This window comes from Nycticebus coucang, chromosome 4 (assembly GCF_027406575.1).
Source record: "Nycticebus coucang isolate mNycCou1 chromosome 4, mNycCou1.pri, whole genome shotgun sequence".
NCBI lineage: Eukaryota > Metazoa > Chordata > Mammalia > Primates > Lorisidae > Nycticebus > Nycticebus coucang.
In genome coordinates, this window is record NC_069783.1 from 45,373,434 (window position 1) to 45,389,516 (window position 16,083).

Here is a 16,083-nt window from a genome sequence, read left to right on the forward strand (position 1 = left end):
GCACAACCAGGGCCCTAAAGGCGTTAGAATTGCCCTGTGAGTCTATAAGTCCCTTACTCCAGACAACCTGATATGCCAAAGGTTCTTGGGAAAGAACTAAGAGATAATTATAAGGATTCCTGGGTCTCTCTGGCTACTGCAGTCAGACGTATTTCATAGTGTTGAGAAACACTTGTTACAAATGTGACCCAAGAAGACTATGTTCCTCCCCACAAATACACTGGTGACCCCGGCAAAGAAACAAGCAGTGATTTCCTCTTCACTTAGTGTCCTAGTGTTCTGCAATCTGGGGGTGGAGTTGGCAAAGGACTGGGAAGAAAAGAGAGAGGAGGGAAGGTTTGCCAAGGTCACCTCCATCATCAACCCTGCTATTCACTCTTTGGCCCAAGGCTGACTCCCAGGAATGCCAGGCCCAGGGCAAATCACAGTGTGTTCTCTGGCCACCCTAATCCAATCTCTCTCTCCAAGTGAAATCCGGTTCTGGTGACCATCAAGGGCAGCCAAAGAGTAATACAAAGCCAGCTTGAGGAGTTGACAGGAGTAGGCCAGGGGTTTATGGGTGCTTGAGTAAATTGTTTCTAAATCCCAACAGCCAGAGCTGTCCCAGTTTTCCTTCACCTACCTCCTGGCTTCAGGGGGTTTAGAACAGACCCCAGGTGCTCAGAGCAGCACCTATGGTCAGGAAATCCTGCCCCCCAAGCAAGGAATGGAGCTGCAATTGGAACCTGATGAGGAGGGTATCCAGGGGGGCAGCTGGGGGTGAGGCAGGAACGGGAAGACTTGCCTCCAAACTGCGACTTCAGAAACAAAGGGCCCCATGGGACTAAGCATCTGAACCTTGGGCTCTGCTTGACATAGGAACCTTCCCACTGTAGTCCAGAAATACGACGCAGGGAGTCTCCAGACGCTAAAAGTGTTAAAACTCACTCCCAAGGCCTCGAGTCAGGCAGTGAAGACCTCAGGTGGTACCAGAGACGGGGCCACCAGAACCAGCCTCCCTCTGGGCCCCGCCCTATAATCCTTTGAACTTCTGGGCACCTCACAACGCAGGGCTAACCCCTACTGGGCACTACATACAGCTTTGATCAGTCTTTGGACATCAAGATGAAGAGATAAGCAAATACATGTTGGAAAAACAGCTTAAAGCCTTTAAGAAATCAAGGGCACTGTAGTCCCAGCTACTCGGGAGGCTGAGGCAAGAGAATCGCTTGGGCCCAGGAGCTGGAGGTTGCTGTGAGCTGTGTGAGGCCACGGCACTCTACCCGAGGGCAGTACAGTGGGACTCTGTCTCTACAAAAAAAAAAAAAAAAAAAAAAAGAAATCAAGGGCAGCAGAGGTTCTGCAGAGAACATGCCAGCCGGCTAGTTAGGGAGTCAGGTTGGAAAGGGGAACTCCGCTGTTAAAAAAGAAAATCCAAACACTGTCAGAGAGGGGGCGTCCAGCGCGTCAAGGGGCTGGGAACCGGCCTGTTTCCTCCCAATCACCCCGGGGCCGACACTCCAGGATCGCGCGTCCCAGAAGGGTCGGGCGGGCGCCGCAGCAGGTCAGCTCCAGGGGAGCCTGGCTCTGGGAGTTGGGGCCGACCAGCCGGCCTCTCCTCGGATTTGTGACGTGCAGGGGACAGCAGTGGTGACGGGGCCACCACACAAAGCCGGGTCAACGGGCGGGGGTCCCCCAGGCCAAGAGCCCCGATGGGATGGGGAGGGGGCGGGGAGCGAGGCGCCCCCTGGCGCCGGGGCTCCTCGAAGCATTAAAGTGAGCTCCCACACTGCGTCGGTGGCGGGGAGCGGGCGCCGAGCCGGCCGCGAACGCCCGTCGCGCGCCTGGCTGCTGTGGCCGCGCTGGCGGCCCGCGCGTCCGGCTCGCTGGGGCCGCGCCACGCCCCCGCGAGGGTGGAGCTGCAGCCAGGGGCGGGTTCGCAGCTGGCGGCGCCCGGGCCCGGGGCGGGGGCTGTGGCAGCTGCTGCAGCAGAGGCGGCGGCTGCAGCGCCAGGAGCTGCTGCGGCAGAGGCGGAGGCTGCTCCTGAACGCGTCGGGACCGAGCAGCCGGAGCCGCAGCCCAGAGGTGCCGGGCGGTGCGCTGGGTGCTGCTGCCCCTGCCCGCCCGCCGGCGCCCGGGCCCCCGCTGCCACCCGGGCCCCGGCTGCCGTCACCGCCCCCGTCGACCCCGCCCGCGTGTGCGCCCCAGCCGGGACGCCGCCCCCGGCCGGGTCTCCACTTCTCGGTCGCACCTTCCATGACAGCGCCCGCGCGAAGATGGCTGCGAAGGGCGCGCACAGCTCCCACCTGAAGGTGGAGAGCGAGCTGGAGCGCTGCCGTGCCGAGGGCCACTGGGACCGCATGCCTGAGCTGGTCCGGCAGCTGCAGACGCTGAGCACGCCTGGCGGCGGGAGCGGCCGGCGAGCCAGCCCGAGCACCGCGTACACCTCTCTGGACACCGGTGAGTGACAAGAAGGGGTTGGCCGGTCCGCGGCCAGCGCGCGCGAAACGCACCGCCTCCTCCAGGAAGCGCTCCCCGACCGTCGGCTGGAGACTGCCGCCTACGCTCCCTCAGTGCTGATCTTTGGAGCAGCCGGGGCGGTTGGGGAGGCCCTTCTGCCCCAGGTTAAAAATCACGTGCAGGTTGTGTGCTTAGGGGGAAGAGAGATAAACGGCTTTTGCTCTATGCCTTTTAGGATCATGGGGGTAACTCTGTATACCGTGAAATTGTGGTATCTGCACAGATCAGATCAGTGCGTGGGCTGGATCTTACTCCCGGTCCCCCACTTCAGCTCCACCCGGGTCGGCGGGGAGATCCCTAAACTGTATCAAGTGCAGGCTGTGTCTGTCTCCCCTTCTCTTCCATTCTCCTCACTTTTCTCCTAAGTAAAGTTGAAAATGCTGCTCGGTCTGCAGCAGACAAGGGTGGGAGTTTTGACAAGTGCCAGGGTGGAGTGTTGGAGAAATGGGAAGAGGCCTGGCAAACCCCAGTTTCCTCATCTGTGGCGGACTCAGGACCCATCCAACCCTGGCACTCAGTGGTGTTAGCAATAGGGCTGGTTTGGCTGGGCTGGGCTGGGCTCTTGTGCTGGGGCGGGAAAGCACCCTGATGTGGCAGCAGGGAATACCCCGCCCCAGTCGCTAACCTCAGATCCTGTTGCTAGTGCCTTCAGCTAGTGCTCTCAGCCGGGAGAGCCGTCCTTGACCCGCCTCTGTGTGCAGCTCCACATAGGAGCTTTTGTGGAAGGCGGTAAGGAGTGAATAAATACAGATATAAAAAGTTTTTAAAGACTACCCAGTCTGTCAAAGGCTCTGTAGGGGAGACAGAATGATAATAATAGTAATAGTAATCAACTCCATGAATCTGAGACTCTTGTTTACCCCACTTTACAGATAAGGAAACTGAGGCACAGAGAAGTAACTTGATCATCTGGCCAGTAAGTTGTGGAACCAGGATTTGAACCCAGATTTCTGAGTACATCCTTTTAATCATTTGCACTGTTAACCCCTCAAAGATGTCAAAATCCCTGCCCTTGAAGAGCTCCCAAGGCAGGGAAGTGATCAGAGGTCATTTGTGTGTTGAATTGGAGCTCAGAGGAAGGAAAGGAAGCTTCAGGGAAGCAGCAGAACTTGTCCTGGCCCCTGACTGGTGTGTTTGCCAAAGGAGGAGGAAGGACAGGATACTAAGGGGGCAACATGTTTGAGGTAGGTCTGAGCATGGCAGTAAGGGGCAGTGGGCAGGGCACGTTCTTCCAGGGCAGAGTAGATAAATTGCAGGTTTCCTGACATCCCCTGTGTAATGAGGATGGAATGAGAACTGACCTAGGCAGAAGGTATTGGTTCCTAGGTGAGGAGTGGGACTGAGTGATCAACACAATCATGCTAGGATCAAGACAGGAGCTGGATCTCTTTGCATCCTTATAGGGATGTATTTCCTAAGCTGTTCTGTAGAGATCTCAAAGAGAGTGAGCAGTTAGTTAATTGGTATCCCAGGAAGAAAGGGTTTAGGGAGTTAAGAAATTGGCAATGATGGATTCAATGATACTAAAAATACTCTTTTTAAAAAAACAAAAAAACAGAACTTCTTAGAGCCTTTACATGCTTACCTGTGCAATGTGCAAGCCAAGGTTAGAGTATAAATGCCATGTTTTTCAATCTTACCTTGACCATATTCTATGGAACATCATTGGGAAACATTGGTATAGCATAGGTGATAAATGGCTTGGTATGGTTATAAAGTGTTTTCTCTATTTTTTAAATTCTTGTAAATAACCCTGTGAGGAGGGCAAGAGTTATTGTCCTCATTTAGACATAGGGGCACCAAATGTGTGTGTGGCAAAGCCTGCACTTGAGTCTGAGTTCCTGCTACCAAATCTCCTAGTATCAGAGTTGGGAGCCTGGATCTTGGTCTGGCATCACTGTGGGATCTGACCAGTATAAGGAGGGAGATTGAGAGGCAGTAGGGTCTCTCTTGCCAATTTGGGGTTTGGTTCTATGAATGATTTTTCTCCCACTGTTAAATCCAGAGACACTATCCCAGAACACACACTCTCACATGGACACATGCACACACAGAAACATGAGGAAGGAAAACAAATGACTCCCGAAGTTTATACATAGAGCACTATTTGGATTGACTGCTATTTTGGTTTTTTCTCTGCAGGGTTTCTTGATTACTCAAGGGATTGAGAGCTTACTCTTTTGGGGGGGGGGTGTATTGGCACTGACCCCCGCCTAAAGCCCAGAAGGGAAATTTTTTCTTTTTCTTTTTTTCTTTTTGAGATAAAGTCTCACTCTGTCTCCTTGTGTAAAGTGCCATAATGTCATAGCTCATAGCAACCTCAAACACTTGGGCTCAAGTTATCCTCTTGCCTCAAGCTTCCTGAGTAGCTGGGGAATGCCTGCCACAATACCTGGCCAGTTTTAGAGATGGGTCTCACCCTTGCTCAGGCTGGTCTCAAACTCCTGTACTCAGGCAATCCACCTGCCTCAGTCTCTCAGAGTGTCAAGATTACAGGCGTGAGCCACCATGCCTGGGCTTAGAAATGAGATTCTTCAAGTTCCACCTGTCCTGTTAGACTCTTACAAGTCAGTAGCCTGATGCTTCAACAGTTGCATAATTTGGGAGAAGGGAGAAAAGTAAGGAAGGAGTTGAACATCACTTTACTGAGGCCTTGAAGCCCATCTGTGTCTGAGATTTTCTAAGGAAACTAAAAGCAGCTTCTAGAAAGTAGATTCCAACTCTAGGGAGGGTGAGGGAGAGATGAGCTGTAGGGGCCTCTAGTCTGGATCAATAGGGCCCCTGTGCCCCACCCAACCAGGGGGAAGGCAGCTGCTACTGTTTGTACATTTTCTATAATCTTACATCCTGTTTAGATTTGGTCAGGATGGAGCAGGGGAACCCCAGAGTACTGCTGGCTGTGCTGGGGTTTGTTCATGTAAAAACAAAGAACCCATCCAAGTGGTTAAAAAATAAGAAAAGGCAACTTTATTCAGAAAAATTTCTAAAACATAAAAAATAAGAGAAGAATGAGTCCCACATACGTATCAACCAGCTTCAGCGAACTCAGAAAGTCTTGTTTGAGCTCTGCCCAACACTTCAGTTTTTCAGTATCTATCAATCAAATAAGGACTCGTTTTAAAAATATAGCCACCAAACCACGATTAGACCTCAAAAACTTCACAATTACATTTTACATTTAGATTATTAGAATCTGGATCCAAATAAGGTCACAATTGCATTTGGTTTTTAGGCGGGGTCTCCTCTACTCCCTATACCCAAGATTTTATTATGAAAACTTAAAACATGTAGCAATGATAAAAAATAAATTTGCAGTGAACCTGGAAATACCCACCACCTGAATTTTACCATCAACCTTTTATTATAATTATGGCTATCCCTCCATATTGAGCCTTTCTTAATCTGTCACCCTCATTTTTTTTTTTTTTTAGCAAAATGATTTTTTTTTTTAACTGGATATTGTTTTGGACATTTCTTCAGTTTAAGTTAGAAGGAGTGTGTTTGAGCAGGTGGCTTCTCACTAGTTTCTTTTTTCCTCTCGCTGTGGTTGGCAGGCCTCAGTCCTTTGCACATCTAGGTGAGCAACTACAGAAACCACTGTGCCCGTTTGCCCCAGTGGAGGTAGGCTTGGTCCGAGCCTTACTCTGCTGGTTGAACTCACATTTCCTGATTGTAAATGGGCAGGTTGTGGAGAAAGGAGCCCTGTCCCTCAAATGTGGGATCTGGGCCTGGAGGTGGCAGGAGCTGAGAGAGCTGTAAGGAAAGTTGTTGCAGAGGCCTTCCAAACATGGTGGGCTTGGGAGACTGGGTGGCTACTTAGTGGAGGCTTTTCTGCTCTGCTGAGGGCAGGGGGCTGGGTTGGGTTGGGTTGCAGAATCAGCACCTAGGCTCCCAGAGTCTGGAAGGTCTTCCTAATGCCCCAGGGAGAAAGAATCTGTAGTACTTTACTGGTGAGAGGGAGTAAGTTTCCAATAACAGGATGATAAAAAGCAATTTGTTTTGCATTTAGATGGACAGGAAAGCCTTTATCCACCTGGATTCTTATTTAACAATTAAAAAAATCTACAATTCTTAATTCCAAAATATCCTTCAGTTCCATAAACTGATAGTTAAGAATAATGGGATGGAAAGAAGAGGGGGGAAAGAAGGAAGAGGCGAGGCAGGGAAGAGAGTTGAGCAAAACAGGAAAAGAAAGTGAATTTCTGATGCCTGTGAGTATCTGCTGAACAAACAGCAAATAGCAAGGAGTGAACTAAGAGGGCACAAAGCCTCCTAAGAAGGATATGAAGTGTTAATAAATGAAAACAGTCTAAAATTCACAGGTATGTTGAAAGTGAGGACAGTTCTTATCCCTGCCCTTGGATTTACTATTAGCTTTTAACGCACTCATCACAGCTCTTAGACAGCTATTTATTTTTAAATTACCAGAAGCTCTGCTCTGCGTTGGAGTGTGGGAGAGACTGATTATTTTTTGGCTGTGACACTAACAATATTATTATTATCTATAAACGGGGGTAATATATACCTTTTAGGACTGTAAAGATTCAATGGTACTAATAGTAACGTATCTGGCACTTCGTAAGCCCTCAAACAAGTATCTTTGTCCCCTTTGTAGTCAGAGTCACTCTCAGGTTTTAGACATATGTGATGAAAGATCAGTTTTGCTTTATTTTGTTTAAATTCCCAATCTGTTCTGCTCTAATACTTTCATACAATACAGTAAAAATGAATTACTGGAAGAATGAAAGAAAAATACACAACGTACTACGGCCCAATTTTTTTATTATTAGATTTAGCAGATTCAAAATTACTCAGTTAAATTTCTAAACTTGTACTCTTAAGTTTTCTGCAATCATCTTCTCGGGCTTGGATCACAGTACTCAGAGACCCGCGACCACACTTTGAGCAGCACGGGTTCAGAGAGCACCTCCATTATTTTGAGGAAAGGGGCACGCTTTAGGGAATAGGTGGTTTCTCTTGGCGTGAAAAACACCAAGCCAACGTGCTGCGGAATGTCTGGGCCAGGCAGGTGCTTGGCGGAGGCAGACAGGATGTTCTCACCGCGCGGTGGTTCCGAGGCAGACTCTGCGCTGTGCTGGGCTGAGCTGCGCTAGTGCGGAGGCACCGGCAAGGAAAGGGGCGAGGACCAGCCCAGGGGGCGGAGCCTAGGGAGGGGCCAATGTCCTGGCGGGGCGAGTTTCCCTCCCAAGCAGCAGCCTCCAAAAGCCTACGGCTGGCAGGTTAGACTTAGACCCGGAGGCACCCATTTTGGAAAGCTGCTCCCAACTGACCGTGCACCCACTGCTAGACAGCCCACCCCTGATCCTGGGTGAGATTTGGAAGTGAAGAAGATTGCTTTTCATTCCTGGGTTGACTTAAATTTTATTTTAAACTAAGTATTCTATTCACATGTTTCAACCTTCCAAAGATACCAAAAAGTAAAGAGTGACTTTGCCTGGGTTTCCGCCCCGTTCCCCATCAGCCAGCCTGTCACATTTGTGTCCATAAACGCACAGCCGAATATTACAGCACTGCGGCGCACTCTGTGCTGTTACCAAATTGTCTCGGAGGTCATTCCATGACAGCACATACAGAGTGCTCTCATTCCCTTTTATCGTTGCCTGGTATCCCTTTTTACAGATGTACCATGCTTTATTTAATTAACCTCTTGTTGACAGCTATCAGGGCCATCTCCACTTTTTTGCTGGTATGAATAATGCTGCCGGAATTATCTTATATGTAGGTCGTTTTACACGTGTGCAAAGACATCTGTGGGAGTGGAATTGTTGGGGTAATAGGGAGGTACAAAAATAATTTTTCAACAGGGCTTGGGTGGTTCATGCCTGAAATCCCCGCACTCTGGGAAGCCTATGGGGGAGGATCACTTGAGCTCTGGAGCTTGAAGCCAACCTGAGCAAGAGGGGGACCCAGTCTCTACTAAAAATAGAAAACTAGCATTGTGATAAGTACCTGGAGTTCCAGCTACTCAGGAGGCTGTGGCAGGAGGATCACTTGAGCCTAGGAGATGTAGGTTGCTGTGAGCTTGCTGCCAAGGCACTCTAACCAGAGTGACAGTGAGACTCTGTCTCCAAAAAAGTAAAATAAAATAACAAAGAAAGAAAGAAGAATCTGACTGTAACTAAATATGAATGGGGGGCTGTGCCTGTGGCTCAGTGAGTAGGGCTCTGACCCCATATACCGAGGGTAGCAGCCAAACTGCAACAAAAAATAGCTGGGCGTTTTGGCGGGCTCCTGTAGTCTCAGCTACTGGGGGGGGGGGGGGGAGGCTGAGGCAAGAGAATTGTGTAAGCCCAAGAGCTGGAGGTTGCTGGAGGTATAATGCTATGGCACGCTACCGAGGGCCACAAAGTGAGACTCTGTCTCTAAAAAAAAATGGGTGGCGCCTGTGGCTCAATGGGTAGGGCACCAGCCCCATATACCGAGGGTGGTGGGTTCAAACCCGGCCCCCGCCAAACTGCAACAAAAAATAGCTGGGCGTTGTGGCGGGCGCCTATAGTCCCAGCTACTCAGGAGGCTGAGGCAAGAGAACCACGTAAGCCCAGAAGCTGGAGGTTGCTGTGAGCATGTGATGCGAGAGCACTCTACTGAGGGCGACAAAGTGAGACTCTGTCCCTACAAAAAAACAAAACAAAACAAAAATATATATATGTAAATGGAACTGAGAAAAATACAATTAAAATAAAAAACCCAAAAGATAAAAATAATTTTGCTATACATTGCCAAGTTGCTCTAAAGCAGCGGTTCTCAACCTGTGGGTCGTGACCCACAAGAACTATATTAAAGGGCCGCAGCATTAGGAAGGTTGAGAACCACTGCTCTAAAGTTTTTATCAAGTTAGGGCCAGGCACGGTGGCTCACACCTGTAATCCTAGAACTCTGGGAGGCCGAGGCAGATGGATTGCCTGAGCTCACGAGTTCGAGACCAGCCTGAGCCAGAGCAAGACCCCATCTCTAAAAATAGCTGGGCATTGAGGCAGGTGCCTGTAGTCCCAGCTACTCAGGAGGCTGAGGCAAGAGAATTGCTTGAGCCCAAGAGTTTGAGTTTGCTGTGAGCTATGATGCCATATCACTCTACCCAGTGTAGCAAAGTGAGACTCTGTCTCAAAAAAAAAGAAAAACTTTTTTACCAAGTTATACTGTGCCAGTGAAGGATGATAGTGTGAACCAAGTATTTTGGGGGCTATTTCCTCAAAACGTTTGTTTTAAAAATTATGATGTGGATAGCAAAGGATCCAGTAATGCATGTCCTCTTGGAACTGTGTTCCTAACATTCTGGGCTTTAGGGCTGATTTCTGTAGGGAATCTCCCTTCTGAAGAGAGGTTCTTCCTGGGGGGTGTGCAATATTGGACCAGTGGCTTTAAGATGTGAACAAACTGCAGTGTCCTGAGAGTGAGGTGGGAGTGGCACCCCTGGGTAGATCTGAGAACACTGTCTTGGCAGCAGAAAGAACACTGGAAAGATGGCTTCAAGTGGACCTTCCTGGAGACATTTTTGGATTGTCACTTAAGGCTTCCTTGTGGGGTGGCTGAGAGGATCCAATTCACAGGTATTTATTGGGTGCCTACACTGAACGATGGGCCTGCTTCTTGCTCTGGTTATTGCACAGGGCAATGAGCACAGCCACTAGAGGCCTATGGTGAAACCACACTGGATCTCAAACCATGGACAGTGAATACCTGCTCCCATGCTTAAGTCACTTCTGCTGTCAGTAGCAGGAACATGGTGGTCACAATACTGGAGTTTCAATGTGGTAAGAGGAGTCAGCAAATTGAACCACGCAGGATAAATCTACCTGGCATGTGGTGAGGTATGCAAATGACCTACTATATGTGCAAGAACTCCAGAAGTACAAGTACCAAACATGTTCAAGGATCAAACTTGGTACACAAGTATATCTGCTTCCCGCCTTAACTCTTTGCCTTGCCTGCTAGTTTATCCTTGACATGTTAAAATACCTTAAAAATGGAGAACACCAATTAGGAAGTTAGGAGCATGTGAAAATGTATTATTGAGCCACCTCATCTATTTTTCCTTTTCAGTTGTTTGGGGAGAATTACTTCTTGGTTTTAGAACTTATTACCCACAGCAGGGCACAGATATAACTTTGTCCCTCATTTTAAATTCTGAAATTCTGGGCCTTTGTTCTCATGTCCTGGGAACACTGCCTCTTCAACCATTAAACTATAGAAGAAAATAAACCAAAAGGGGCATTTTGTACCATGACCATGGCAGAATGCTTCTGTTTTGTTTGTTTTTTTTTTCTTTGAAGACTATTTAAATTTATAGCTCATACGTGAGCCATTTCTGTGCTGAGTAGGAGTGGTCCAGGGCTGTGTCCTACTCTCCACATCAGCCTTGTTCACTACCAACTCTGATCTCTGCCTTGTTTTTCAGATGACTTTGGGAAATTGCTGTTGGCTGAGGCTCTCCTGGAACAGTGTTTGAAGGAAAACCATGCCAAAATAAAAGACTCCATCCCTTTGCTGGAGAAGAATGAGCCCAAGATGAGTGAAGCCAAAAATTATCTGAGCAGTATCCTTAACCATGGGAAGCTGTTGGTAAGTTGTCAGCCCCCAAACATGGGACCACCTTTCAACTCTTCTCTTTTGCCTCCAATCTGGTATATCTGGCTCTCCCTGGGTCATTTGGTCACCTGAGCAACAAATCTTTTTTACAACTTACCGTTGCATATACTAGTAGCTGCTAGCTACATGTGGCTCTTGAGCACTTGAAATTTAGTTAGATCAAATTGAGATGAGCTGTGAGATAAAGTATACACTGGATTTTGAAGATTTAGTACAAACACAAAGTATAAAAGAACCTTAATGCTTTATATTAATTACATGTTCAAATGATAATATTTTGGTCTAATGAAAACATGTTAATAAAACCAATTTCACCTGTTTTTACCTTTATCAATATGATTAACAAATTTTACTAGAAATTTTTAGGTCACAGATGTGGCTCACATTTGCATGAGTTATGTTTCTATTAGTGTTTGGTTGACCCACTATGTGCCTGGCCTTTGGGCTCCTTGGAGAGAGGGGGTTGGTGAGCCTGTGACGGAGTTGGAACCAGGCAAATGTGTAGAGTTGTCAAGGGACAGAAGAGCTCCATAATGGGGCAGGCCAGTTTAAGTCCCTGTGCATTCATTGACTACTTACTGTATGCAAGTCATTGAGGGAAGGTAGAAAAAGATGTATACTCTCACAACTTTCTCTTGGCCTTTGCTGCTCAAAATGTGGTTACTCTCCAGCGGTGTGAGCATCACTGGGGAGCTGGTTAGAAATGTGAAGTTAAAAAAAAAAACAAATGTGAAGTTAGAGTTAGAATCTGCATTTTAATAAGATCTCCCAGAGATTCACATGTGCATTAAAAGTTTGAGGCTGTTCTAGATTACAGTGTAGCCTGAGCTATAATAGGGGCATGAGTATGTCCTTAGAGAGTCAAAGAGGAAGTGATTTTTCACAAGATGTTCCAAAATAATATATTCACTTCCTTAAACATTTTATTTTGGTGTGCTATGTGCAAGGCATTGTGTTACACACTCTGAGGGCAATCCAGATGGACTGATGTGGACCCTGCCCTCAAAGAGTCTGCAGGTCTCCTGGGAAGAAAAGTCCTATTAGCAAGAAAATAGCCTTTGTCCAGCGGTTGTAGACAAGAGAAAATAAGGCCAGTGGTGCTCCTTGGTGTGAAGTAGAGAGCAGACTGGATGATGGCCGTACTAGAATGGGATCCTGTTCAGGGCTGGATCTGGAAGAGAGGGGACACAGATACAGGGCTGAGGAAGCAGTATGTAATCTAAAGTTTCCAAAGCATCTCATTAAAGTCGGTCAGTTTAGCAGGAGCAAAAGGGAATGGCAGGCAATTAGGTTGTAAAGGTGCTTTTGGGGCCAGAGAGGTGTGGGGAGGAGGAGGTGCAGAGAGCAGGGACTAGAACACCAAACCAGGAAGTATAAGGCTTATTCTGAGAGCCGTGGTGGGAGAGGAGAGAATGTGCTGGAAGTTTAAGGTTAGTGCTTTTGAGCTTTGTGACAGGCACATCTAGCACTGGGAGGTCTGTTGAGTTAAAATAGCAACTTGACCCTGAGCATGTCCCTCGACCTGTGGCCCCTTCGTTTCTCATCTGCTGATCAGAAGAATCGGACCGAACTGGTGGGTTCCATGATTTTCCCGCTAAGACCCCTTTCCATTTTTAAAAAATATTTAGAAATTGTGTTTGAAATAAATGTGATTCAGGCTTATTGTCAAAAATTCAGTCAACACACCAGTAGTTTGGATGATAAATAAAAGCCCTTGTTCATCACCTTCAGCTGCATGCCCACCCCCATCCTCAGAGTTGCACTTGTCATAATCCAATGTGCCACTCTTTGTGCATTACAAACATACATCCACACTTAGAGCTTTCTTTTCCCAGAGCCATAAGATACGTATTTGACAGGTTGCTCTTTTTCATCGAGCACTTTCACTTAGAGCCTTCTCCGTGCCAGTACTTCATTCCTTGTGTTAGCTATTGTTTTGTTGTGAAAACTATTTTGACTATTACATCACGTTTTCTTTTTTGAGACAGTCTCACTCTATCTTCTTGGGTAGAGTGCTGTGGCAATAGCTCACAGCAACCTCAAACACTTGGGCATAAGTGATCCTCTTGCCTCAGCCTCCTAGATAGCTGGGACTACAGGCGCCTGCCCCAGTGCCTGGCTAGTTTTTCTATTTTTAGTAGAGATGGAGTCTCACTCTTGTTTAGGGTGGTCTCGAACTCCTGAGCTCAAGCAATCCACCTGCCTCAGCCTCTCAGAGTGCTAGGATTTTAGACATGAGCCATCGTGCCTGGCCTCACATTGCATTTATTAAATATAAAATTTACCACGCTTTATTAAACAAAGGCACATATGGGCACTGATAACATGGAGAGATTCAGTGTATCCAGGCCAAAGCCAAAATCTTGATATTGATCATGCAAAATAAAATATTAAAAGTTGTTAATGGGATTCTCTATCTTACCGCAAACGTCGGGGAGAAGCTGCGACAATCTCTCGCAGCAGGTATACCCTCAGGTGGCTTCCCGTATGTCCTGAGCAGCTCTGACAGATGGGGAGAGGAGCTGGGAGAGGTGGGGCCTGAGGCCCCTCCTGTGGGCAACTTGAAACCTTCTACTCTCAGGGATCTCTAAGATCCTGCCCTTCTCAGTTCTGTGGAGGTTGGTGAAAATAAGCCACTTGTCTTAACCTCTCTTATCCACTGAGCTCTGGGTATTGCCCCATCCTGTGGAGGCCTCGTGATAACCTTCTTCTACGTCGTGGTAACCTATTTCAGAGACCCAGGAGAAGTGATCGCTTGGTGAAGGATCACACTAGTAGGTGCAGGACTTGAATCCAGGCCTTTTGTTTCCATATGCCGTAATGCTCTCTGCCTCTTCTTGGACTGTTTCCCAAAGTACTGGAGTAGAAATAAAATAATAACCCAGCAACCTGGATTACTGTTAAAGCTGATGACAGCGCTCCTGCTTTCATGGTTCCCCTTTTACATCTGGAAAGTGTTTCCTCATCTCTTCTTTCCTCATACCTGGGTTATCTCCATGAGGTCATCCTTCCCTTTGTATTGACAGGGACAGCGAGGCAGAAATAGAATAGGTGACAACCGATCCACACAGCAGAGGGCCTGTTTCCCCTGACTGAACCACTTCCCACATAGCATCCTCTTTCTGGACCAAGGACTTGGTTCCCTGACTGCTGGATTGACAGACCATTTCAAATTCAAATGCACAGGTCCCACAGAGTGCAGCTGACTTTTCATTTGGCCAAGAAAGGACATTAAAGAAGCAGAAAACAGGGGCGGCGCCTGTGGCTCAAAGGAGTGGGGCACTGGCCCCATATACCAGAGGTGGTGGGTTCAAATCCAGCCCCGGCCAAAAAAAAAAGCAGAAAACAACAGCAAGACCGTACTGTCATCTGTTATCATTCTTCCATAAAAGGAGAAACATCTGAACACCAAAAGACAAGATGGATGTGATTTCAGGACTGAAAGCAGCCTTTGGAATAGTATAAATTTAGCTTTGTGAAACATTCACCACATTGTCTTACTTTCCCTAGCCTGGTGGAAGCTGTGTTGTAAACTGTCATTGGTCCACCAGGAACTGCTGCAACCACACCCCACCAGCTTGCGGCAAATGTGCCCTTATGAGCCTCACTGCCCTTCTCCCCATGTACAGTAGGAGAGGATAATAATAATAATTACGCATGCCTGTATTTATCTAGCTCCTTTCTAAAGAAAAGTTCAAAGCTCTTTTCTGGACTTTGCTCTATTAATATTGTTGGCTTCAATATGATGGGAGGTGAGGAGTAGGTGTTATTATCTGTCCCCCACCCATGAGGAAATTGCAGCTAGTGCAGAGAGGAAATGAGTCCATGGCTTGAGACCAGTGCAAGGAATGGCAGAGTTATTCATTGCCCAGTTTGGAGGGATTGTGGCCTGCATACCTCTGGGGATGTGTAATCTTGTGGCTCTAGTCCAGGGAGTGGGTGGCCTATCTGGGGAGACTAGCAAATGCCCTTAAAAAAATCCAGCTTTTGATAGTTTATCAGTCATCAGAGAGAGCAGGACAGGTGTATAGGGGCTAAATGGGCCCACATGGTAGTGGCAGTGTAGGAGTTCTCCAGAAGGGAGCTTCCTGGTAGTCAGGAGGCTTGCAGGAGGAGGTGGGCCTGAGCAAGGCCCCAAAGCATGGAACAGGATCTGGATAGGCCAAGGGGAAGAGGACCTGAGTAAGCAAAGGAGGAATGTGCATTTATAAAAACCAAAAAGACCAGTGGGGAAGGAAAATTTGGCTTTACCACATTCCATTTCTCTTAGTTGGCTTCTGAGAGAGCAGTGGATGGTGAGGAGTGGTAGATGCTCCCCCTGAGTTATAGGTACCCCAGACTCTTGCTGCCCTGCAGAGAGATGAGGGCAGCACCTTTCTGACAGTGATAGAGGTGGAGGCCAGAGCTGCGCCTCCAGGGAGCTTTGTAGACACATTGGTGGCCTGTGGAAGGGGCAGTGCCCAGGGCCTGGTCCAAAGGGGTTGTGGGGGGCGGCGCCTGTGGCTCAGCGGGTAGGGCGCCGGTCCCATATGCCGGAGGTGGCGGGTTCAAACCCAGCCCCGGCCAAATTAAAAAAAAAAAAAAAAAAAAAAGACAAAGGGGTTGTGGGTCAGCTGAGCACAGGGACAGAGGCTGGGGCCCAGAGCAGATGGCCCCAAGAGGTGGGAGATCTTGAGTGGGCCCGTGTCTGAGGCTGGTGTGGCCCAGCCCAGGGCCAGTTCGGCCTCCCTCAGGCAGCAGCATGGGGTGCTCTGGCTGGGAACCAACCCAAGCTAGGGTGGGGCAGCCAGGATGGCCCCTAACAGGCTCTGAGAGTCCCTCTGTGGGGCAGAGATGGGGCTAAGAGCAGCACTTGAGAAAGGAGGGGGAAACAAAACAGATTTGCATTCAGGCAGTTTGGCCTCCTTGATTCTGCACTTTGACCTGCTCTGTCATTGGCAGAGGCAGGGACCCAGCAGGCACTTTGCTCCCCTCTTC

The 16,083-nt window shown here is 48.3% G+C and overlaps 1 protein-coding gene across 1 annotated transcript in view; it reads left to right on the forward strand.

The window, feature by feature from the left end:
- The first annotated feature begins 1,909 nt into the window (after positions 1-1,909).
- Positions 1,910-16,083, forward strand: part of TTC7A (tetratricopeptide repeat domain 7A) — a 120,806-nt gene continuing 106,632 nt past the window's right edge. The window contains exons 1-2 of the mRNA XM_053590212.1: positions 1,910-2,439; positions 10,916-11,079. Of these exons, the coding sequence (XP_053446187.1) occupies positions 2,256-2,439; positions 10,916-11,079 (348 nt within the window). The 5' untranslated portion in view covers positions 1,910-2,255. The remainder of the gene's footprint in view (positions 2,440-10,915; positions 11,080-16,083) is intronic.